Consider the following 25,056-nt stretch of genomic DNA (forward strand, 5'->3'; position numbering starts at 1 on the left):
TGAGCAGGGAGCCTGCACTTAATAACCCACGGTGTGTCCTCCCAACCCGACCCATTCCATGATTCTGTGAATGTGGAGACAAAAGATTTCCTCTGTGCTGGTGCTTCCCATGGCTACAGAATGGAAAAACTGAGGATCTATATTTGACTTCCAACCCCAGACTACTTTATGATCTACAGCCTAAGCAAGTGCAAACCTGTAAATCTAAACATTTCCTGATTTGGTCACACAGAGCTCAACATCCCTTCCCAACATAAAATACCACCACTGAAAAAAAGGTCAGTAATTTTAGTGTTCTCTAGTAAGTACATATTTAATGGTATAATGGTGTAAGACTTGAAAAAACATTATTTTAAGAGATAATACAAAAGTAGTTTTAGTAGGATTTTGAGAACATTCACAAGCATGTATAAACTTGTAGATTTAAGAACCTACACTGAGAACTGATGACATGGCCACACTTGATTTACACATTCTAAAGCAAGAGGAATACCACATTGGCTGTGATGTCAAGGAGAAAATGAGGTCTAATATACAAATAAAAAATAAAATCTTCATCAGCCCAGAGAAGCTTAACTGCACAATGACTGAAACACACACTGGTTCACAACATTTATTACAACCTATTGCTTTAGATAAACCTTCTGTATGGTTAGTAAACCCAAAGCACATCACATGAACCAAAAAAAAAAAAAAAAAAAAGTACAGCACAAACCACATCTCTATAAAAGGTATGCAGTAGAGATGAACAGAGGCACGACTTTAGTCTTGTAAGTAAGAGCACAATGAAGATCCTGGTAACAGATAATGAAGGCAAATAAAATTCATACTACCAGTACTAAACAAAAGATAAGTAAAAATCAGAGTAGCATTGTTATATCTGTATACAAAGAATGCAGGGTCTTTTTAAATACCCTCTCTTCATTCTCTATGATCTGTAAACACAACTCTCCCAAACCATCTTCCCTCCGTACCTGAACTAGTATATAAAGATCTATACAGAATGTGCAAATCTAGTGTAAGTATTTTTAGGCTTTCTTCTTCAAACAGAAGAAATACAAATTTAAAAACATTAACACCACAGATTCCCTCTATCCAGCCTCTGCAAAAAGACTTCAGTAGCAATACTGCCCAAGACATCCAAGCAAAACACTGGACTAAGAAATCCAGAAGAATGCATGAACAATAAATACAAACACATATGAACAAGGAAAACACAGTTATCAAGGGAAACTATTAACACTGGAAAATGAAAATGAATTAGGACTCTTGTCTGCCTACAGCAGATCTGTTCCTAAAAGACACTCACATGATTTAAGTAAACCTATGATGTTTACAGAGGTTCAATTACACTTTAGGAGGACAAGATTTATCAGCTTGTTCTTTAAGATGTGATACTTGGTAGTTACATATCATGCTCCATACTACTTAATAATGTATTATAAATAAGTATTGCTAGACCAGGATGTTGGGAGGCAAACAACCCCTCTGTTGTGTTATTTGCTACTGCTGCCTTTTCATTACCACTCCACAGATTCTTTCTGCAACAAACATTTTGTCCCTCATACCAATCTGCTACTGATTAATGTTTCTGAAAAAAATAAGTTAGACAAAAATATTAAAGTCTAGAGTGAGTATGGTACAATTTAGCTCTTGTGTTAAGACTTCTGGAGTAATTTAAGAACAGTACCAGCCTGAGCAGAATGCAGTTCTAGAACATTTAAAATACACAGGTGTTGAAACAGTCTGGATTTTACTTCAATGTTGGAAAGTGAACCAGAGACTAAAGGATTTATATACAAGTCTCAAGCATAGTCCAGAAGCTCAAACAGTAACTAGAGTTCACTCCTTCCAGAAATTGCTTTACATGGTATATCTGCTTTTTCCTTTGAGGGCAGATGTGAACTTCTTCAAATCTTCCACTCACACTAAGAGTGAGTACAGTCAGTGCAAACAACACACAAGTTAATTCCATTTATAGCTCTCAAACAAAAAGGGGGAAAAAAGCTTCTTAGTAGTATCTGCCATTTGTCTGACTATCTTCTGCGAAGCAACTTACCAGAAGGTCAGGCAAAACCAATGAATATCAATAGAGAGTCCTTTGGCCAGCACTTAAATAATTTCTGTTGATGAGATAAAAATTACACTTCCTACGTCTAGAAACAGACACAGAAGTCTTCTCTATGACAAGCACGTGGTGATCTCCATGCAACACTGATCTGGCTGCAAAGACTTTCAGGGAATTTTCTTTTTTTGTATAAATACTTACATGCAAGGCCAATTCACAACATTGCCACCCTAAGAAAGTACATTTTATTGTAAAACTTGATTTGTGGTGAACATCCAAGAGTTGTCTAACGGTTCATTTGCAAGGCTGGAGTGTATTACAAAACTCACTACAAAAATCAGTTTCTATTCTTCATCTGAGGACTGAGAGGTTCAGTGTGGTTGCCAGCACTGTAACAACATGGTTTAAGTCTTTTTCTAGTAAATCAATATTGCTGGGTAGGTACAGTCAGTCCACAGATACAAATGACTTCCACCCAGTGTAAGAGAACCTAGCAATAAGTCTCAAATCTCAGACACATCAACTTCTTTAGTCATCAGTATTGAATTTCATATGCATGTTGGTATTATTGACTGTGACAAGGTCAGGTGTCCAGTGTGTTGACTTCTTTGGAGCAGAAATAATGCACGACTATTGCATTAGGGTATCGAGCAAATGCACTGTGAAGAGAACAAAACACAAACATTAGCTGTCAAGACCAACAGTTTTCCATATTCAAACAAGAGCATCCAGGTTGGGCAGAATCAGAGAGACACATGATGGTGACAATTTTTGAACCTATACCCTGATCATAATTAAAGAAAAAACAAGACAAAAGAATTCTATGTATTTTTAAGAGGTTTTTCAAATCTATTTTCATTTCTGTAAGCACACTTTACTTGGAAACTGGTAACAAGTTAAAGACTAGGGGACATGCTTGCCCTTCAAAATCTTGCTGAACTTAACAGCAGAAAAAATTCTGGACAACCAAAACAATATTGCATATGCAAATTTCAATTCTGATGCTACATGCTGCATGTTATGAGCAAAAAAAAATGTGTAGCAGTATTTAGAAGGATGTTTATTAAAATGTTTTGGGGAAAGAACCTTTACCTATCATTGTTAATGCTACTGATATCTCAGAACAGCTCACTTCAAGAAGAAAATAATGACTAAGTCATGTAGCATTTCCCTCCAGTTGAAAGATAAAAAAAACCAAAACAAGTGCAAATAAAATTTGCTTTCTATATTAACACAAAATTATCTACTAGGAATGGTAGAAAAGTTCTCAGAATATTCTGCGTTGGAAGGGACCCACAAGGATGAGAGACCAACACTTAAGTAAACGGCCAATACAGTGGATTGTGGGCTGAACCCACAATCTTGGTGTTATCAGCACCATACTCTAACCATCTGAGCTCATCTCAGTGTCACTGGCATCCAAATCATCAAGCAAATTAGTTCTGCTTTTGAACATCCTATTGCATGTACAAAAACATATATCAGTCAGGAAGCCATAAAGCCATCAGATATAGAGAACTACACCTGTAACTTAGCTTAAAATTCTTTATATCATCCTCTTCAATTCTATTAAGAAGCAGGTTCTTAGGAAAGCAGTGTTCTTACAAAGTTTTCAAAATTCAGTATGAGGACTGAATGTGTGCCTTCTAGAGTTGTGAAATAAGACTTCTTGGGAGTTTCTGAAGGTGTTTTATACTCCTTTATTGAAAGGAGGATTAAACTCTTGCAGCAAATTCACTGACCAAAGCTTTACAGCATTTCTAACCATCTAGCTAAAGAATGTAATTTGTAATTCAAACACTTTTCAAGTGGCTCCCTCATTCTCTCTGGCTATACATATATTCAGTTTTCCAACATTCTTAGTTTAAGTGTACCAGAATAATATTTGGTTCAGTTTACCCAGCTCTCTCACCTGTTACCTATCTTCTTTTTACAAACAGTGCACACCTTCTCCTCTGTAATAATGCACTTGACTTGCTGATGCAAGATCCGCTCCTCCTGGACCTAAAGAATAAAAAACCCAAGCTGCTCAAAAAGCAATGCCATGCCTTGGTCTAATGAAACTGCAAACAATCACAACATTTAACTGTCAGTAGCTGTATCTACATTACCAAGTTGTGCAGCACAGAAGAAACTGCACAACTTGGTAATGTCTGTGAAAACCTGTGAAGCAGACCAGGTGGTGCTGAACACCCAAAACCCACACTGTATGAATTGTAGGGTTTTACTTTCACCTTGGTCCACAGTTGAATGCCTTAAACCACTAAAGGGGGGGTTAAGGTGAAAATTAAACTGCTTCCTCTGGTTCACTTCATTTGAAAGAAATCCAGCCCAAGCTGAGATGATTCTGCTGTGCACACCACAGCACAGTGAGCAAAGGAAAACACTTAATCCAAAATAAAATGAAAATATACACTATCTTCTGCAAAAAGGATGTTCAAGCTATATGGTTCCCATTTAATTTCAGCTGCATTACAGCTCCATCTAGAGGATACCTATCCCTCATAAGAAATAGTAAATCTCAAAATTAATGTATTTTAAAACATCATTCCAAGAAATAACAGGTGGTGGATGCTTACCCTCAGAAACTCTGCATGGAGAAGATTCTTGAGCACTTGATTAAATCTTTTCTTCTGAGCATTTTCTTCAAGTACTTTCTCTAAGAAGATGCGAATCTCACTAATCTGGGTATTTGCTGGGAGTAGGTTTATTGCCTGGAACAAAGTTAAAAAAAGTTAAAGAGGAATAGAGACCAAAACAGAAGAGAAACTGACACATTTAGATTGACACAATCCATTCACTTGCCTACTCCAGTACCTTCTGTAATCTCCTGCCAACAGCACAAACTAAGTACTTACAGGACTGACTTACCTTAGTGGTATCCAGTTTGCTGTGGTGCAGTTCCAAAACCTGCAGAGCAGCCTGCAGATTGGCTTGAGGCTCCAGCACCTCCATCTTGATGGGTCCCAGGCAATGAACACTGGGTGGGGAGAGATACATGCGGAGCAGGGACAGATACACCTGTAGCACACAAGAGGGAAGTTCTAAAACCACTGCAGGTATCCACAACTGACAGTGCTGGTAAAACCCAGTACTTTAGTTGCAATTCTCAACAAAAAACACCCCACGATCATCTAATAATTCCTAAATTCCAAGAGATTATACATAGGCTCCCTACACTACACAAACCCTGAAAAAGTCTATACAGAGCAAGGAATTTCAAGTCTCAAACAAGATATGAATAGCTTTCTACTTCCTTAGTGAACAAGAAGCTACTTACATCTTTGTTGCCATCTTTGTTTCTGTCATAATGTTTATGGCAGTAGCTAGAAGAATCAGATAAGAATCAAGTCATATACAGAAACAGTTATAGGACCCAAAGAATTAGTTTAAAGAAATTTAAATGCTCTGACTACTGAAGTCATCCAAGACACCCATCCAGTACATCTGATTCAAATCAATTCACCAACACAGCATATCAGGATTACACCATTTACTTTGCATCACAATGCTGAGAGAAGCAAAGTTTTATGCACATCTCCCACTTCCAATCAACTTAAAAAGCTTTAATGCAGAAGTCAAATTTAATTTAGCTGTTTAAGAAAAAGGGGGGAAAAAAAGATATTTCCAAACAACACATCACAGCATAAAAACCTATGTGTAGATATAGCTAATTAGTGAGTCCGAATCACAAAAAGAAGCTGTTCATTAGTGTACACTGCATACCACAAGTGAATACCTCCAACAAGAATTTGCTGAAAATAGCTTTAAAAGCAACTATGTTGAACAGGTCCCAGTGTCGGGAAATTCTATTTTTACCTGAGTACTTCTGATTCACTCAGGAGGTTCCCTGGCACAAAACACGTAGAAAAATGCTTAACCTTTACTAAAGAGGATTGTGAACATCTCTCCAAACAGAAAGGAAGCAAAACAACACACAGGATCACAGACTAAGGACAGGTGGAAAGTAGTAACTCATTGATGATGGTGATACTGCTCTAAAGCAAAATGACAGAAGAGCATGAAAAGGCAAACCTCAAGGGGAGGCAACAGCATCTCTAATAAACAGACACCCAGAAGAGTTGATTGGTTTTTTTTTCAATAAAATGCGAAAACCCAGAAGATCCTGTTCATGCTCCACAAAGAGCAACTTTTCACTTTTCACTACACACCCTATCCACACAGCAGTCAGCAAAGTAAGTCTTGCAAAAACGCAAAAACATAAAATAAGATAAAGAAATCCTTACTTTTCAGCCATGTTGGTGTCTTTCAAAATATGAACATATATAAATAGAGCTTGCTCATGTTTCCCCATTCGACCCAAGAGCAGAGCACGTTCTTCTAGGAGACCTAGTGAGAGCATGAAGGATTAAATCAATAGCTATACAGAGAAATTACAAAATTAGTGACCAGACTAACAGAAGGAAATACTAATATGTGCACAGGCCACAGTATAAGTTACACTGACAGTGTAAGTCTACATTTCACACTAGTCTCAGAAACCTTTTAGGAATTCTTAAGAAACAACAACCTTCAGATCTATTGAGCAATTCAGAGTCATCATAAAGTCAGGCTAAATAGCTGGGAAATGCCACAAGGTCTTAGGCCAACAGTTACAGGAACCCTGCAGAAACTGGGAAACCCAACTGTGCCAGCAAAATCAGAGCTTGTAAACACACCAGTGGCCTACAACTACAGAGAGTCATCTTCTCCATTTCTAATTACCATGAATCTATGATAAGTGAGGAAGCTGTACAATGCAATAAGCTAGGATTTAGTTAACCTATGGAAACAGAACTCACCATCAAAGGGGAAGTCACTAATAAGTCGACTAGGTTCATAGCAGCTAGACTTCTCCAGAAAAAGAAGCAGCTTTTTCCTGTAATCCCCCAAGTCTCCTCCTTCCTCCCCAGCAGACACTGGAGCTCTGTCTATATGAAAGAAAACAACATAAGCTAAATTATTACAACTATTTCACTACACTAGTACACAGAAGAAGATAAACCAATCATTATGAAGAGGAACTAAATGGTGATAGAACTGTTACATGTGTTGGGACTGCCTAGCACCTGCCAAAATAACTTCAGCTCCTAAAAACACATCACATGGCTGGTTAAAGCAACACTCAAGTTATTCAAAACTCTTCCCTAACCTTAACATGCAGAAGTCAGGGAGCAGTAGCTGCCTTTCCACTTAATTATGAACAAAGTGTTGCTTGGTCCCTTAAGATCTCTTGAGAGGCAATAAACTAGACTGCCCTACAAACCCACAACTTCTGTTTTCCAGTTCCTTCCATCACTTAGGTTCCATATGCTGTATCTCAACAGTGAAGGATTACAACAAGGAATATGAAGGCTCTCCTGTGCTCTGCCATACCCTTGGTCCTCCCACCAGAAAAGATTAAACATACCTGCAGGGAAAGAACTGAGATACTCTTTCATTAAGCCCTGCACTTTCTCACAGTACAGCTGGATCAGACAGTTGTGGAAGTCTGCACCGGTTTCTTCCCAGACATGAATGATGTGTTCCTGTAAATACATGTAAAGGCTCAGCTGCAGACACTTCCTCCGAGAATTAATTCTTTATAAGCAACAGTTCCATGCTTGCCTTTACCAAGCTTGACTTCAGGATTTAGTGTATTTTAATTATGTTTTCTTTGCACAACTTTCAGCACAGATAGCATTCTGTGGGACAGCATCAGGCTCCAACTCTTGGAGAACTAAAATCTTACAGGTAACATTTTGCACTGAAGGTAAAATGCACTAGTAGAGATTGAGTTCTTACCAGGTAAGGAATAGTCAAGCTTTTAAAATTTTCTATCAAGAAATTGAGCACTTTGTCTCGTGGCAAAGCTTCTACTTCAGGGAGGTCTTCTGTAAATATCTGTTAAATAAAATTTTATTCAGATTGGTGATTCTTTTTTTAAATGCCATAGTATATTTTTCTCTGGAGCCCAACATATCATGTATCCAAAGAGTAAGCACAAGAAGTATAAAAAACATCTGAGCAGCTTATTTAGGCACTGAGAAGTTATTTCACATCTGAAAAGACTAACAAACATCCCCACTTCTGCCCTAGTGAACGCTCTTCTCTTACAGAGCCCAACACCTCCCAAATACAGGGAATCAATTTTATAGGCAAATCAACATTCGACATTTAAATACTCAATTAGGTTCTTGTGCAAAAGTGTGGCATCAATAACATGAAATGTTGTATCAAAGGTTCCTAACTATTTATTATAAGGTGTTCCAAGAAAAAGTGAAAGACTGACCTGCTTTACCTACTGCTAATATTAGCACAGTACTGAACACAAAAAATACAAATTAGGTATTTAACTGGATTTAGCATTCATCAGCTTCTTACAATGATTCATCTCAATTCCATATACTGCACTAAGAATGCCAACAACAAGGTACCTCTTTCAATCACACTTACCTTCAGACCATCTTCAGGAAAATCTCTTAGCACCCAGACAGAGTAGGAAAATACCAAGTGCAAGTTCTCTGTGCCTGGAATACAAAAAGCAGCAGTGCTCAGTGTTAAAATCCTAAATATCCATCTATTCACAACACAAGCAGATGCTTTCACAGCCAGCAAAGCTTAATTTACATGAAGAATCCAGTTGTTGCTCAAGTCAAGCAAATCACTCATTCCAAAGCCACAATTTCATTGCTTCACAAACATGATTTCAAACAGAAACAAAAATCAACCCAAATACTAAGTGTCACCAAATGTAAAGAATTCAGCCCAAACCAAGATTGGTTGCCTTAATTACATTTCAAAAGTCTTTCCTTTCAACTTCTTTTTATTAGGGTAGAGAGAGAGTGAACTTTCCACTTGTGTAACTTCCTTCAGTCCACTTCCAGCCTGTCAGTTATGACTTCCACAGCAAATGGTCAAATACTTTATAACAAGTAGTAAAGCATCATAGTACTGAAGAAACTGGCATAGAAATTACAGGACAGGCAACAGCTTCTCAGCTTTTAGCAAAATATAGGATACGCCCTTTTAAAAAGAACACTATAGTTTGGACATCAGTAATATATACTTGATGACCTAAAGAGACACAGGCTGGAGGCATTTGTAATTACCTAAGAACTACCTAATAATATTTCATTAAATGCCCAAAAATTGATAGAAAAGATTTGACTAAAGAAGATTTTCTACTTTACTCAGAATGATAAATCATCACTGGAAGAAAATTCAAATTACTATGGCCCATTTCCTCCCAGTGGATAATTTAATCAGAAATAAGGAATGTTTTCCAATAAGATATTTAAGTTTCAACAAAACTTGAACCCCTTGAGCTAATACTTGAAGGTTGCATTATACAAGAAACCAAACAAGGTAACATAGATACCCTTTCAGCTTGATAGCCTCCAGAACACTGCCAAACAGTAGAATAACTAAGCCAAACAAGAATAAAAACCTCACAAAAAAACTGTTCTTCACACTCACCCAAATGCTGCAGATATTGCACTGTCCTCTCATGACCCTTCAAAGGTGAGTTAGCTTTCTTTGACTGATCCACCAGTACCTGTAATGCTTTCAAAACAAAAGTTAATTCCTTTTTAACTGCTAGTTCCAACATGAACCACAAAAAAGTGCATTTTTCCTGTTATGCTACTGAAGACAAAACAAAGTTTTGTTTTGAACATACAAAATAAAAATTACCAAACTGTAACAGGAACAAAGACAGATTTAATCACAAGATAGAAATTAAACAGCCTCTTCAGAATACTGCCTGGTCACTGAAGTCCAAACACAATGCAAAGAACACATGCTTCTACTCTTTCTTCTCTCCCAACCTGATACTTACCTTTCTCATGCAGACCTTTTTTCTCATACAGTATTATCAGCTCACTGTATTTGTGTGCCTTCTTTAGGACATGCTCACTCTCCTCAATATGGCAGTGATTGTTCTCCAGACGTAGCAGGGGTGCCACCAGTGCTACATTTGTCTGCAAGCAAAAAGGGAGCACTTAAACTTCCTTGGATGTGCACCTTCTAAGTGTACAGAACAAAACTCAAATTGGAAGGGGAGCAAGGGAGGAAGGAAGCCTCATGGTCTAGGAAAAATAAGCAATGACAGTTTAACATCTCACAGTAAGTAGGATATTAATTTCCATAATTTTGAGGAGAGAAAGAAAACAACATATCAAAGCTACTTCCCTTCAATAACAGAGGTCAGGCTTTGAAAAACATCCTAACAGCCAAGATCATACCTTCCTGCTTTTAACAGTATAAGGCGATAAAAGCATTCATTAGACCTTCAAAATACACAGACACAGCCACTTTCTTTTGACAGAGGCAGCAACCAGGAACAGACACATCTGCCTCATTCCCTGAAAGTGCTTCCTGACCAGTTAATGCTCAGATTTTACACATTATTTTTAGATCAAAGACAAGACACAGTTGTGTGAGCATTTCTGAAGTAGCTCCTTATCTTCCATCTTAAACGTTTCAGTCTGAAATTCCAACAGAGCTCCCATGGCAAAGCCTCTAGGTCAGACAGAAACTCACATGCAGGTAACACTTTAACAGGGTGGTATCAATGATTTGTAGCAGCTTCTTTTTGGATTTGATTGTGGGTGTTCCTTCCATGAGGGGTGAGGTACTGGACTGATGATCAGAATCATTTAGCTTCTTCACTAGCTGACTCCTTTTCTGCAGGACATCAAATGAAATTTTAACAAGAAAAGGCCATGGATTTCTACATCTCACCTCATCATATATAACCCATCAACTACAAAGATTAAATTAAGACAATTTAATAACTTGTCTTAATCAACTGTTTCCCAAAGAATTTTATTGTCACCAACTAGTCAACACAAACTTTACAAACATATTCTCGTGTATACATTTGTTTTGCATATTTATAGTCTGACAAAATGTCTGGAGTCCTGAAAAATTTTTAAGAAGGAAATTCTGTTAACCTGAACAGACATTTTAGAGAAGTCAGGGAACATTTAAAACATCTGGAAAACAATTCAGATTTTACACTACTAGACACAAAACCTATCCTCCTTCGGGCACAAGCTTCCTTTTACTCTAGTAAGGATGGCAACCAAACAATTCAGGTTCCAGTTATGACAAAATAAAGAGGGCAGGAACTTACAATGTCATTAATTCCCAGTCCACCTTTTACTGCATGCCCTCAACCTATCTCCTGGACAGAGTGTCCTTAATAATAATCAATGACCAACAACAACAAAAAAAATTAAGTGCTCAAGTCCTCTGCAGCAGGACACTAGAAATAAAGTACTGGACTTGTATTCAGATCCAATCCATAAGGAAATTTTGTCCAGTCACACGTGATTTTATCCACATATCCGTGGGGTACCTCACGTGTCCCACCTCCCCTGCTCACTCAGCAGCTGCTGCCATTTTCCAGCCATGAAGACAGCCCATTAAGGCTAGCATGACAGAGCTGGACAAGGTGCACTGCTGCCTGCACATCAAAGTTAACCAACAAAGCACGCTAGAACTAAATAACCCTGCTCTAAAACCAGGTAGAGGAGCACTCACTTGAGTTAGGTAGTCTATCAGAGCTAAATGTGCCTTCTCCAGCTCTGCCCCAGAAAGCCCTGGCAGGGGGTTGGGATACTGTAGCTGTTTCCTGTAATCTGTGGGCAGGAGGTCAGGATACAGACCCATCACATGAGTGGGATCTATGCAAAAAATAACTGGTATTAGTAACCATTCATATTACTTTTGCAAACTTAGAGCAAGCTTATCTTTCTAACAGAGCAGTCTGGAGTCTACTTGTACATCCACAAGGCTCTAGAGCCTAATCAAAATTTACTCATTACAGAAAAGAAGCTATACCAATGCAAAAGAAGCAAGAATAAAACTTATTTCTGAGTCCAAGCACAGGCATTTCCAACCTGTGCACTTGGCACACTTGGAGGACAAGCCATTATCACAATTTTACTGCCCTTCTTGCAGAATCCTAGCATTAACCATTCTGACAGTTAAGATAGGATTTCTAGGTACAAGCAATTTTTTAAGAGAAGATTTACTGTGGTTTTTAAACAAGAACTAAATAATACCATCTGTAACTAACGCATGCTCGTTTTCACAAAGTTTAAGCAAATTCAAAATTACTATCTTCCAATTCAAGCCCAAAATACTTTGAGTTCTCAATCCTTCTCTTTCACTGCAGTTTTGCAACGTAAAAACTATGTAAGTGTCATGAGAATAAGTTCTAGGTTTAAATGCTCACAAGAATTCTGTCACCAATAAAAAGAATCTCAGTCTTCAAGTATTCTTCCAACAGCCCTAATATGACCTAGTATCAGACTACTGTGACTTCCAAAAACACAGGAGTTTCCTGGTTTCAGCATCTTGGGTAAACCAAGAGTTAAGGGCCCTCATGTGAGTCTAACAATTTTGAAAATCTACAGATGTTCCTTCTTTTTTTCCAAGCTACAAGTAGGCTTTTAGCAGCTGCTGAAACATTCTACTTTAAAGGGTCTGTGCACATGCTGTGCATGCTTTAAAATACAAATATATTCTGTAAAAAGGGCAAACTCCTGACTTGACTTAATTTACTAAGTGTAGTTAAGTATTTAATTGTACTTATTTGTGTAGTTAATTAAGTTATTAAGTAATTAACCACCAGCTCCACCAAAAAAATAACTCAATTGCTGCCCAGGCTATTTGCTGTTCAGAGGACTGATCTGCACAAGATAGCACTGTTTTAAACTACAACAAAACAGAAAACAAACAAAAACCACTATAAAATAGCCAGTGCTATTTTACAAGCACTTACCTGTACCAAGCTTGGCAAAAACTTGCATGGATTCATCAAAACGCTTCTGGCAGAAAAGGTTGAAGGCAAAAAGGTTCTTGATGTGGTGAATCTGCTGTCGCTTCTCACTATCTGAATCATCTTTCATTTCCTGCATACATACAAATTAACAAACATTAAAAAATCTCAGGCCTCGTATATGAGAGAGAAACACCCTAGAGAACTAAAGGAGCATTATTCTGTGGAAAGAGTAGGAAGAAAAAAGGATCTCTCAAAGTGAACATTGATGGTGCCTGTCTATGCTTGCTGTGTCACTGAGATAGCCTGGAAGGTCTGAAAGCTACCTCTGGTTACCTGTATACCTGCTCCCTCACAGCAAATCTCTCTTCACTCATTTGCCTTTTCAGATTGTTTCTTCCAAATCAGCAATTCAAAATGCAATTAATTAAGGGGAGTTGCCAGAAAACAAAAAAATCTTCACACACTATGAACGCAGTAATTAAAGATACTGCATCAGTATCTCTAACAAATTATTGTTTCAGGAGTAATATTACCCCCCAAAAAAGGTCATGTGACAAAAATCACAACTCTAAAATACACTGTTTACAGGCAGTCTGAAGACTCTGAAGCTCAAATTATAAAAGAAGGTAACCAATTAAACAGCTAAGAAAGATAATCTTCCATATACAAGATGATTTCTCATAATCTATGCCACAGTAAATCAATATGGAATAAAGGCATCACAAAACTAAAACTTCAGTTTAAAAAGTCTACCAGTTTGTGTAAAGGGGACAGCTGGGAGGTTACACTGACTGACTGATTAGTGGACTCACTACAGTTAAGATGGCAAGAATCCTTTTGTGTACTTCTGCACAATTTTATCCACTGCAAACTCAAGTTTTTGAGTACTTACTGCCAACTGCAAAGCCAGCTCAAACTGTTTGTCCTGCAGAAGCTGCTGGATCTGTGTGGCTATGGACACTGGAATGAGCCTCCAAACAAAGTGATTACTTGCCACATATATAATGTTTGTGCTGTAAACAAGAAAAAAAAAAGTCAACTCTTAAACTTCAGTGCTCAGAAAGAAGCAATATGCTATCTTAAAAGAAACCCAACCCAATAATACAAACATGTATCAATCCAAGAGCAACCTGGAGCATTATTGCAAAGCAAAAAGAAGACTGTATCCCCAGTGTCATAAATTCTTAAAGACCCTCAACTCCATCCTTTCCTCCTCAAGGTGTGGCCTCCACCAATCTCCATAAAAACCCAACAGGTTGCTTCAGTGCTACATCTTAAGGCGAGAGTTAGAAAAGCTGCTCTTATCCCAGTTTACAGAGTGCTATTAGAGCCAGCCAGCCTGAGAGCAGTGACAATGAGTTGCATCAATACCCTCCAGAGGTGATGAAGCGTGGCCTCTGCAGCTCGATGCTCTGCACCAGCAGCCGGGGCTCGAAAGTGCGGATCTCCACGTACCTTGGCAGCACAGCAATGATGTAGGGAGGCTGGTGTTCTATTCATGAAACAAGTAAAAATTTCAGTTGGTTGTTCTCAAGTATTCCTTGAAACAAGCTGTGATTTAAGGCTTCTCTTTAACTTTTCATCCCCTTGAAATGTGCCCCTTTTTCATATTCAAAACAAAACTCAGTGCCCGACACTGACAGCAATTTGCTAACAGACTACTACCAAGCCTTCTGCTCATCCTTCACCATTAGGAAATTCTGAGGCACCCAGGTGCCCAGAACTACAGTGCTTTAACACACTACCTTCCATTTCAAATCTTGTCCCTTTATAAAAGATATGGAACACACTAATTTTATGAGGAGAGAGACCCACAGACCACAAGCAAAAAAGGCTAAGAAGAAAAAACAAATGCATGAGACCTTCCCCAGAGTACAGCACAGAATACTGTAGAAACTTTCACACTCAAAATACTGCAAACGTAAGTTTCACACACACAAGAGTAAATAAGTAAATTTAAACCAAAAACAAACTGCTACTTCTCACCCATGGCTATAGGAATATCTGTCCAATTCAAGGCACATTTCTGCGTACAGACCCCTTCTTCATTAAGAACAACCGTCAGATCATCTTGGCCAACTGCAACTTTTCCATCTGCTACAGGAGCTACCAGTGGTTCCAGCTGCTTCCCTGTGGGAAACAGTTCTTTGATGGATCCTTTTCCATCCACCTAGGATAATAAAGAACATAAAAAATTTTAAAAAGTGTTTTGCAAAATAACCTTGTCTTCAAAGCTGCGTAAGACTAAAGAAAAAGCCCCTATAGGGATTTTGTAGCCCAGGCTAATCACTAACAGGACAATGCAAATTTAATGAGAATCAATAAAAGTATCTGCACATCATAATTTATCCTACTTAGCATTATTCTGAAATAAAAAATTACTATATGTCTGAGATTATGATAGTAGCTAACCGCATAATTCATACGAATTTATAAAATGCATAATAGCAGAGCAGCAAATCAGCTGAAGTGTCCAAACATTTCATTTAGGCCAAAACTCTTAACACTGTTTTATTCTGGCATGACTGCACACTGCCACTTAAAAAAAACAAAAACCCTAACTAAAAGCCTAGAAACCTGCCTAGCCATTTTCCCTTATTATTCTGGCCACATGCTATAGCAGGAACTGAATTCGCACAAAAAATTGCTGCTTCATGAGCTGATGTAACAACCAAAACCCAACAGAATCTTTCTTCAACTCCAGCCACACATTCCTGCTGCTTCCCTTGCATTACAGCTCAAGCATGTAATAAATCAACAGCTAGCCACCAGAAAACAACAGCATAAAAACACATACTTTTCCTGCCTATTTAGTAAAATTAAATTATTTAAGGACAGGTTAGTCAAGCACCAGAACCAACCCAAAGTAAACACTTGGACAGCTGGTCTCCACCCAGGTTGCTTGAGCAGCTGCACAAGTACTCCCATCACTAGAATGGCAGGAATCAATATCTAGGAGAGCACTGCAGAAAGACACCCCTTCTTTTGTGAGCAGCATCAGTTTTGTGTGCCTGTAAAAATGTGTGGTTTTCCTTTTGATTACAGATCAGTGTTGCCACCCATGTACGTACATCTTCATCTTATTTTCCTATAATATCTGCAGAAGCCAATTGCAAAGGCAGAAAAAAGAATAAACTACAGCTGTAAATGAAGTCTAAGTGGAAACAGTAATATTAAACTAACAGTAAGTTCTGAGACTTTCAAACTATAACAGCTAGAGAGTGAAAAATTAAAAAATGGTCAAGCTTCACTGTATGCCAGATGAGTTATTTTTGCTCTTTGTCCTTTTAGAGCTAATCTCATTTATTAATACAATAAATAAAATGCAAACAGAGCTTACACAGACTGTTGCCAAAACAAAATGCATCTTCTCCAATTCCTTTTTTCTGCAAGAGCTGCAAACGCTGGTCTCAACAGCAACAAACAGAAGATCACTTCCTGACAAAGGACAGGCTTACACTGCCCTTTCCAAAACCACAAATAGCAGGAGTACCAGATGCTGCTTTTCATAAAAGCTAAATGTTTTTCATGCTAGTGGAATTCCTGGGCACAGGAGCAGCCTCCATGTGTCTACTGCTACCCAAATCTTCTTAAAACAACTATTACACAGCCCCATCTTACCCGTATCAGGTAATAGTCCCTCTTGAAGCCTACACAGATGGAGTTTTCACACCAGGCCATAGACTTGGGTACATCAGGTACACTGAAATCCCCCTGAGGAAAACAGGTTAAACTGGTTGTTATGTGGGAAAAGCAAAAGCCAAATCTGGCAAACAGTGTTACAGGCTGCTCTCTTATCCACACCATATTCCCCAGCATTTACTGCTCAAGGAATGGCAGTACTCAGCAAAAAGACTAGACTCATGTGCAGTAAAGAGATGTGCTCTGAGTTAGCTGATAATTTTCTAGTAGAAAATTTTCTAGTAGAGCATTGTAGCTGAAAAAGCCTCTACCCACCTCAATTAGTTTTCTTTTTTCTCATTCCAGTATTCACACCTGTAGGTCTCTACACTTGTCAGTCAGTAACTATCTTCTGACTTAAAGACATGCTTGAAAAACTTCCAGTAGAAGTGCACCCACTTCCATAATGTTTTTGTAAGGTATGCATGCTAATACATTTCACTGACTTAAAAGTCAAGTACTTAAAAGTGTACTACAATCAGAACATTAAAATACAGGGCACAGCCCTCACTTTGATTTTAACTTATAGACTGTATTAATGCCATTAACTGTGGTTTCAGAGATTTTCACTTTAATTTGCTGTTTCATTGTTAAATCTCTGCAGAACCAACCACCAATGCTTTGGAAGTCAGCAGTGCCTCTGAGTAACAGGGACTGCATGGCAAGCAGTGAAGAGCAATTACCCTCCCTGCTGAGACCTCCCGGCTACAGAAAGAACAAAACTCACCTGCAGCTCATGGAACTCTCTGTCCTTCCAGAAATAAAGCTGCAGCTTCTTGCGCACTGCCACACACATCCTCAGCACCTCTTCCCCTGAGTCTGACTGCTGTGAAAACAGACAGGCCTAACTCACAGGCACTCACAGAGAGGCAAGGAAGGCAAGACAAGGCCAAAAGAAGCCTCTGCTAGAAGCAAAGCTGCCCACTGAAGAGCAGCTTTCTTCATCCATGCCAGAAGGGCATTCCCTAAGAAAGGAAGCATGGGAGGGGGAGGAAAGTGGTGGGAGAGGTGGCAGGATTCTTAAAAATGAACTTTGACAGGGATTGTGACATCAAGAAAATAAAAAAAATAAAAAATAAAAGAGCACCAAAGGCATATATACACACACATAAGCAGAAGATAAGTAGAGAACTATCAGTCTAACCCTGAAACTAGGATAAACAGCTGGAACTCTGTGCAATATAGGAGAGGTAAGGAAATGGAATAACATAAAGAATGTGTTACACTAACAGATAAAACCTAGTATTCTAACCTGTTGGAGAAGTTTCTTGACAATAAATACCAGGAAAGCTAAGTGCCTGGACACACAAACAACTTTGCAATGACCAGATGTAAAGGTGCTTTGAAAGACACTAGTTTCCATGTCTAGAAAACTCAAGTACTTCCCAGAAAATATTTAACACTAAGCTCCCATGGGGCAAAAAGATAAAAAATTATGAAGAGCATGAAACCATCTCTTCTGATTAGGTAAAAGGTGTCTGAACAGCATGGGCTAAGAAACTCACTTGAATAGAAATTAGTCACTTAATGAACCAGAGCATATGAACAGACAACTGCTACACCTCACAGAATCATTTTAGGGCTTGAATCTACCACAGCTGCTCTAGGACTCATTGGGCCAATAAAGAGAAACAAAAATGTTAAAAAAAAAACCCCAGTGATAGAATTGCTTGCAGAAGGAAACCACAATGAGCTACTACACTGGCAATGCAAGGAAAGGAAATGGCTTTTATATTAAGGGGACCTTTCAAAAAAGAAGAGTCAAAGTTTGTACAGGACAAAAACGCTTTGAAGTCTTGTATCAAAAGCTACAATCACAACAGGCACAGGAAAATACCTTGTGAAGCAGAGTAAGAAAAATAAAAATTGTTGTCTTAAGCAAATGCAGTAAGTACTAGTTTTTAAAAGTACTAGTACCCAAGAAATTTTCATCTATGACAAAATTAACAAATGTAATGTATACAGCAACATGACAAAGGAAACCTTATTACAAACAGAAAGGAGATCTGTGCAGCTGTATTCCTCCCTTACCTGGAGATCACAAGTGAAGAGAGATGCACCTTTTGCCTTTGAAATTGTGGTGATTTGTTGAAATGTCAACAGGTCATGGACATAAATGTTATTTTCTGTTTTAAACAAAATTCCAAATATTATTTAATATTTACTACATGTAGAGTCATTGCTAATTCAAACAAGTTACTGTATTTTATGTTTATATAAAAAGAATTTGTGAAACTAAGAGCTGCAAGAAAGGAAAAGAAGTGTTTTCCCAGAAGCTGAAAAATGTTAAGGCACATACAAATACAATGCAGAAAAGAAGACTAATACCAGAATCAATAAAACTACAGAGAGGTTCTGCTAACCAAGCAGGGGAAGGCAGCATGGAAGGGACAGCAAGCAGGCCAGAACAGAGCAAGTTCAGGATGGAACATTGCATGAACAAAGATAATTTTGAACTGGCTCCTGAAATTAGTGGAAAGTGAACAGCTGAAAATGTAGGGTAGTGTGGCCATGCATGAGGATGCAAGCAGCAGAAATCTACATATGCTGAATCTGGAAGAGCTGGGACTTGGAGATCATAAAGAAAGGCACCCCAAGCAACACCAAGCAAAAAAGATCCTAAGTTAAAGAAAGCCAGAGCCAAGCAAACTTAAATATTCCACAAAACATTACAAGATCATGTCTGAGTATAAAGCAAATTTGGTACAATATATCAAATTTGATACACCAAGCAAATTTAGTCAGATGCTTCGGTTCCTATCATACAGTACACACACATACACAAGCATGCATATATGTGCACATACAGATGCCAATTCAAACTCTTTTTTACAGACACTTTAGAGCATGCATGTACTTCTTTATTCCTAATCACAAATCAGCATTAAAGCTTTTTCTCCAAGCTGGCAAAGCTGCTTCTCAATCTATGCTGCTTAATGCTTCCTCTGCAAAATTCAGAGCTAAGTTCTACACAATGACTTCTCAACAACCAGACTACTATGCAGATGTGTGGAAAGGGTGCCAGATTCAGACAACTGCATCAAGAAGAACTCATTAAATATAAAACACTTTTCTTCACTTACCTAATAGACTGACCAAAATTTTAAACTGAGAAACAACATGGATCTGAAAAGGAGAAAGCTATTAGTGACTCCATTCATAAACTAAAACTCCGAACAAGGCTTGATTATAGATAGCCTAAAAAAATCTCAAAATAATGAGAACAGCAAGGCAGTTTTCCATGCACAACCTTCCTTCAGCTATTGCAGCACTTTTTACTTACACTCACTTTTTACAAGCTGGCACACAGCACTTGCAACCTAAGCTAGCAAACACTGGTATCTTACTAGTACAAAAATACTTATAAAGCATACATAGAGTATTTAATCCTGAAAGAGGATGCATATCTCTCAGGTGTTTTTCCTGGAATCAATATAATCATTGAGTGCAAGTTCTCAAAAAAAAATGGCACCAAGACTGGCAGTTACTTTACATCTACATTTCAAACAAGTGGAATTACAATCACATTCCTGTAGGATATCATCTGATAGTCAAATAATACATTACAGTCTATTGATGTATTACCATCATTTCTACAAATATTCTCAGTCAGAACAACTGAGGACACATTGCTAACACAACAAACCTTCAAGTTCCAATTCTTTGGTTTCTGCTTTAGCAATCAAGCCAAGCTTATTCCTGTTATGGAAAGAGTGGGCAAAAACATCTAGCTGTTACACTTCAAAGAAAATTTATAGCTTTGGGAATTTTTTTTGTTAAGCACAGCAGAGATTGCAGGTGTACATTTGGTATTTCATTTATTGGCTGAAAACTGTCCCCACATCAAGAAGATGGTATTTCCTACCTGCTGAATCTTCTTTGAGAAGTTCTTGTTGGATTTCTCCAGTGTCACTTCAAACCTATTGCAACCTAGCAAAAAGATTGAAGAGGGTTTATAAACTGAAGCTGTTCACGACTGTGTACATCTTACACTGAGTAAATTGCAAATAATTATGAAAGCAAACTTGGCCACTTAACACTGGAAGAATGACACTAATATATCTGTGCTAACTTTTACATCACTAAATGCATCAGAAGGTATCCTACCTAGTCAGGTGAAAATTAAAATACACTTCTTGTACCCAGATGAGGGCCTCAACAGCAGTTACATTTCTGTCTTGCCCAAGTTTTACATTACAAGCATTATATTTAAGTAATTTGAAACCTAGAGATACAGAAATACCAATAAAGACTTCATACACATTAATCAAATATCAGCAACTTTAATTGCTAGGGTGCACATCACTGCAAAATAAACAAGGAATAAACTATACACAACAAAGGTTTAAAAGGAGTTTCAGGGAGAAAGACTTACAGACACTTTCTGATGACATAACCTCTCCTGGCATTGATGCAAAAAAGGGGGAGAAATTTACCATGTGAGATAAGACACTAACAACTCAAGACCAGCATGTTCCAATTGGACAAATATCTTGCAAATTTCAGAAAAATCAAGCTGAATTCACTCTCTAGAATCCAAGTAGCTACAAATGAATATATTTCCAGCAGCTGATGAACTTGGAAACTTACATTTGGTGTTTACTTTCCTGTGCCATGCTACAAAATATTGCAGCATTCAATAACATCAGTTTCTACATAATAGCAGGCAATGTGAAATACAAACCTCTTTAGTGAAAATCGATTTTAACTACACCAAAAATAGAATAGCTCTATTTGTGGCATTCCTAGAATAGACTATGAGCACTTAGCACTGTCAAAGAGGCAGGGAAAGGGTAAATACCCAACAAAGCTAGTTAGTATTTATCCCTCTTCCCCACTCATGATGCTTATGGACCCACTGAATAGATTTGCTCTCTCATTAATCCAGTCTGTCATTAAAAGATGGCACACAGCAAAACACTGGCAGCTCGCACACTGCACTGATTTTACACATATTTGTACACCATATGCATAAAAATTACAGCCACTAACTATAAATTTAAACACAGAGAAATCTGAAAAAAACATACTTTACATACTTGAAATTCTATATAGGAAAAAATCAGCAATCAATCACACTAGTGTTAAAATTACTACAGCCTCTAAAAGTGCAGGAAATAAAAATAACAATCAACTTTTTTGTGCCATTCTTAAAATCAACTTACCTACATCTTTCTTGATCCTGTAAAGCAGAAGGTGCCCTTGTTTGGTCCCCACAAGGAGCCATTCCTCTACAAAGACAGAAAAGAAAGAGTTTAATTAGTTCAACAAATACTGCCCTTCACAGCTGTGCTGGTTTTGGATGGGGTAGAGTTGATTTTCTTCACAGTGCCTATTATGGGGCGATGTTACATTTATCAGAACATTTGGAAACTTGCTTCAAACACCAAAAAGGACTTTCTGTAGTGACTATACAGGTCTCCTGTAATCTCTCCAGTGGAAGTGCACAGAAACAACCTTTAACTCTCAGGATAGCCAAAGATAAGGCAGTAAAACAGAATAAACAGCCTGACCACCACATTCCACCAGTTCATATAAAAGTAAAGAAGCAAACATTCATCTTGTGTGCAATCAAACAAGGCAACAAACTACTGTTCAGCCATTATTATCTCTCAGAGAGGAACAGTGCTACATAATGGGAAGTACTGTCAGAAACAAAAACAAGGAGTTTATGTGGGTTTGATTGTTAAAGTCAGGCTTTTAAAATGTCTCTCTGGAATAGTCAGCTATGTTTGGAAGGACAGTGATGGATTTGCTTAGGTAACATTTGGATTGGTTGGACAACCAAGAGTCATTCAAGATTTATAAAAGAGGGCCTTTATATACAAACTCTGTGGCACAGTTTCAGACTCTCTTCTTTACAGCATTTACACCATACAAAAAACACAGAATCTTTACAGGCTCATGAAATATGACTGAATTTCTTCCTCACTGATTATCACATAGGAAAGCAGCATACATTAATATTTCCTTCTACATCTAGTACTTCCTCATCACCAAAGAAATTGGCATTTTAATAAAATCTTATTTCCTGCAAGACCTTTCTTCTACTTGGTAGAAATACTGTAGAGACAGAGTTACACATCTTTTGTACAAAACCATACCGCTGCAAGTCTGTATGTTTAGGCTTTTTCCCTAGTTCAGCAAAATAAATATTTTCAAAGAGAGAAAAAGACAAAAGCTGCATTGCAGAATAAACTGTTTTCACATCCTCTCCAGTACATAACTCCATCATAAACAACCCATGTATAACAGGAGCACTATCATTCAGGATATGATTTTTGAGACAATTAACCAGGGTCACAGTTCCACAGTACGGATCTATTTAAATTGCCGATTTGGCACGCTGGCAGTACATCCGATGGCACCTGCTCGCAGCTGTGAAAAGCCTTACCAAGCCTAATCATTGGGACAGCTGGTGCAGTCACCTGACCCAAATCTTGACTCTCAAATATGCCCAAAAATATAACCCACAATTATATATCACTAACGGCTGCAAACATATTCGATATCTAAGACGGCAACGCACCACCGGCCCTCCAAATTAAGTTTAAGTCAAAACATAGGGATTGCTTTTTTAGGAAGAGAGTAGGCAGCGGGGTTACAGCCCTGGCAGCCTCCCGCACGGCCGGGCGGGCAGGGCAGGGCCCGGGAGCGGAGCTCGGCACCTCCGGCGCCGGGAGAGGCTCCCGGGGGCAGCTCGGCCGGGGGGCGGCAGGGCCGCGGCCGCTCAGGGCTCCGCCGGCCGGGGCCTGGCGGCGCTGCCACCCCCGGCCCGCCGCAGGGCAGGGAGGGCAGGGCAGGGCAAGGCGCGGCAGCCGCACGAACGCCGCCCGGGACGGCAGAGCGGAGCCCCCCGGGCTGCGGCGCGGCCCCTCGCTCACCCCAGGCCGCCAGGCAGTCGATCTGCAGCGGCAGCTTCTCCAGGATCGGCACATGCTCGAAGGCGTCGTGCATGGCGGCGGCTGCTCCGGCCCAGGCAGAGGCGGCAGCGGCGGCGCGGGGGAACGGCCCCGACGGGAACGGCCCCGCGCCCACGGCTCCCGCCCCTTCCGCCGCCGCTTCCGCACCGCGGCTCCGCCCCGCTGGTCCCCGCACCGCCCCGCTGGTCCCGGCTCCGCCCGCTGTCCCCGCACCGCCCCGCCGGTCCCGGCTCCGCCCCGGACTCCACTGGCACTGTCCGGGGGTGTTCCACCCGGAGCGACGCGCTGTTCCAGCCTCACAAATGGGGCTCCGCCCCAGGGGCTCGGACGTGAACGCGGAACGCGGGGCGCACGGCACCGAAGGGACCCTCATATAAGCCTCGTGCATCTTCGTACACAGGCTGTAGGAGACACTCTGCCCAAAACGTCACTACGGGAGGTGCCCGGTTGCCACTGGCTATCATAACCAGAGAAAGTAGGGAAGTCACCCGGGATGCAACGACAAAAATGGACCTGCATTACCTGCGGCAACCAGGTGAGAACAGCGAGGCGTATCTTGAAAGCAAATATCTATTTTTGAGATCGTAAGTTTTACTTTAACGAACTTATCCTATGAACTTGGCCAGTGAATTTCAGTCTCCACGAGGAAACCTTTCTTGTTAGTTTGTCCTTTCCAGAATCGGCCACGGTTGCATTTATGTTTGTCATGGAGAGGTGCAACATTCACAATCGCTGACCTAGAAACTAAACGAACTAAACCAAATTCATAAAGCACATGGTACAAAATTCTTCAAGCATCTTTACTAACAAAGACCGGTTTTAGAAAACAGGGACTGAGGATGTTCTGTGCTAGAAGATCAATAGGAGAACAAGCGTGGCATTCTTGCACCCAACTTCTTTCCTGCTCAGGAATGAACATTTTGTGCTAAAGCACAAAACTACGTTAAGTCAGATCCCTCTTCACAGATAGCAAAACTGCAAAGTGCCAAAGGTGTTATGGCTCAGGCATATAGCTGTGTTTTTAATCAAGGATCCCTACAAAAGGAAAAGGAACGTGGCACCAATTTAATGAAAGGAAGTGTTTCAATAACACTGGGTAATAATGACTTCACATAGTTGTCTAGGGAGCAAGTGATTTTGAAACAAAGACGTTAGACTTTAAGACGTAGCATACAACATAAAATGCCATGTAAAGTGAGCATGAGGACAAACAAAACCCACAAACTCACACAGCCCTACATCTGCAGAATAAGATAAGCATAACCTTCCCTAGGTCTTGTGATCCTGACTCACTCTGTACCTATCAAGCCTCTTGCATTTCTTTACCAGGGCATGTGATCTCTTACTCAGTGCCTCCTTTGGAGTCCCTAACAGGGATATCTTGTCACCCTAACAAAAAAGTGGTCAACATCATCTTCTTCACTATGTTCCCTATGTTCCACTATGTATGCAGATATATGCTACAATTCCAACAGCCATTTGTCACAAACAACAAATCCATACAGAACTAATCAGGCACAAGAACTCTAAAATACTCCTGTCAGACATTTACTTTTTCTGCAAGTAGAACATTATTACAAACAGCTTTTTGGAGAACTCTTGCAGATCCC

General features: G+C 39.3%; 1 protein-coding gene across 4 annotated transcripts; it reads right to left on the bottom strand.

Annotated features, from left to right (window-relative positions):
• Window positions 1-599: 599 nt before the first annotated feature.
• VPS39 (VPS39 subunit of HOPS complex) lies at window positions 600-23,590 on the bottom strand. Of its 4 annotated transcripts, none has more exons than XM_056493245.1 (26): window positions 23,408-23,590; window positions 21,689-21,754; window positions 20,899-20,925; window positions 20,389-20,453; window positions 19,607-19,649; window positions 18,555-18,649; window positions 17,251-17,349; window positions 16,464-16,556; window positions 14,829-15,012; window positions 14,214-14,334; window positions 13,735-13,855; window positions 12,843-12,972; window positions 11,597-11,739; window positions 10,592-10,735; window positions 9,888-10,029; window positions 9,527-9,613; window positions 8,504-8,577; window positions 7,853-7,951; window positions 7,479-7,596; window positions 6,871-6,999; window positions 6,316-6,418; window positions 5,349-5,394; window positions 4,940-5,089; window positions 4,648-4,782; window positions 3,981-4,072; window positions 600-2,727 (listed from the first exon to the last, which is right to left on the bottom strand). In XM_056493245.1, the coding sequence occupies exons 1-26, from the start codon at window positions 23,478-23,480 to the stop codon at window positions 2,652-2,654; spliced, it is 2,655 nt and encodes an 884-aa protein (XP_056349220.1). In that variant the 5' UTR covers window positions 23,481-23,590; the 3' UTR covers window positions 600-2,651. The 4 variants fall into 4 exon arrangements, with proteins under 4 accessions (XP_056349220.1, XP_056349221.1, XP_056349222.1 ...); XM_056493246.1 differs by having other exon boundaries at window positions 17,251-17,346; window positions 23,408-23,563; XM_056493247.1 differs by lacking the exon at window positions 20,899-20,925.
• Between the last annotated feature and the right edge of the window lie 1,466 nt (window positions 23,591-25,056).

Source organism: Oenanthe melanoleuca, chromosome 5 (assembly GCF_029582105.1).
Source record: "Oenanthe melanoleuca isolate GR-GAL-2019-014 chromosome 5, OMel1.0, whole genome shotgun sequence".
Lineage (NCBI taxonomy): Eukaryota > Metazoa > Chordata > Aves > Passeriformes > Muscicapidae > Oenanthe > Oenanthe melanoleuca.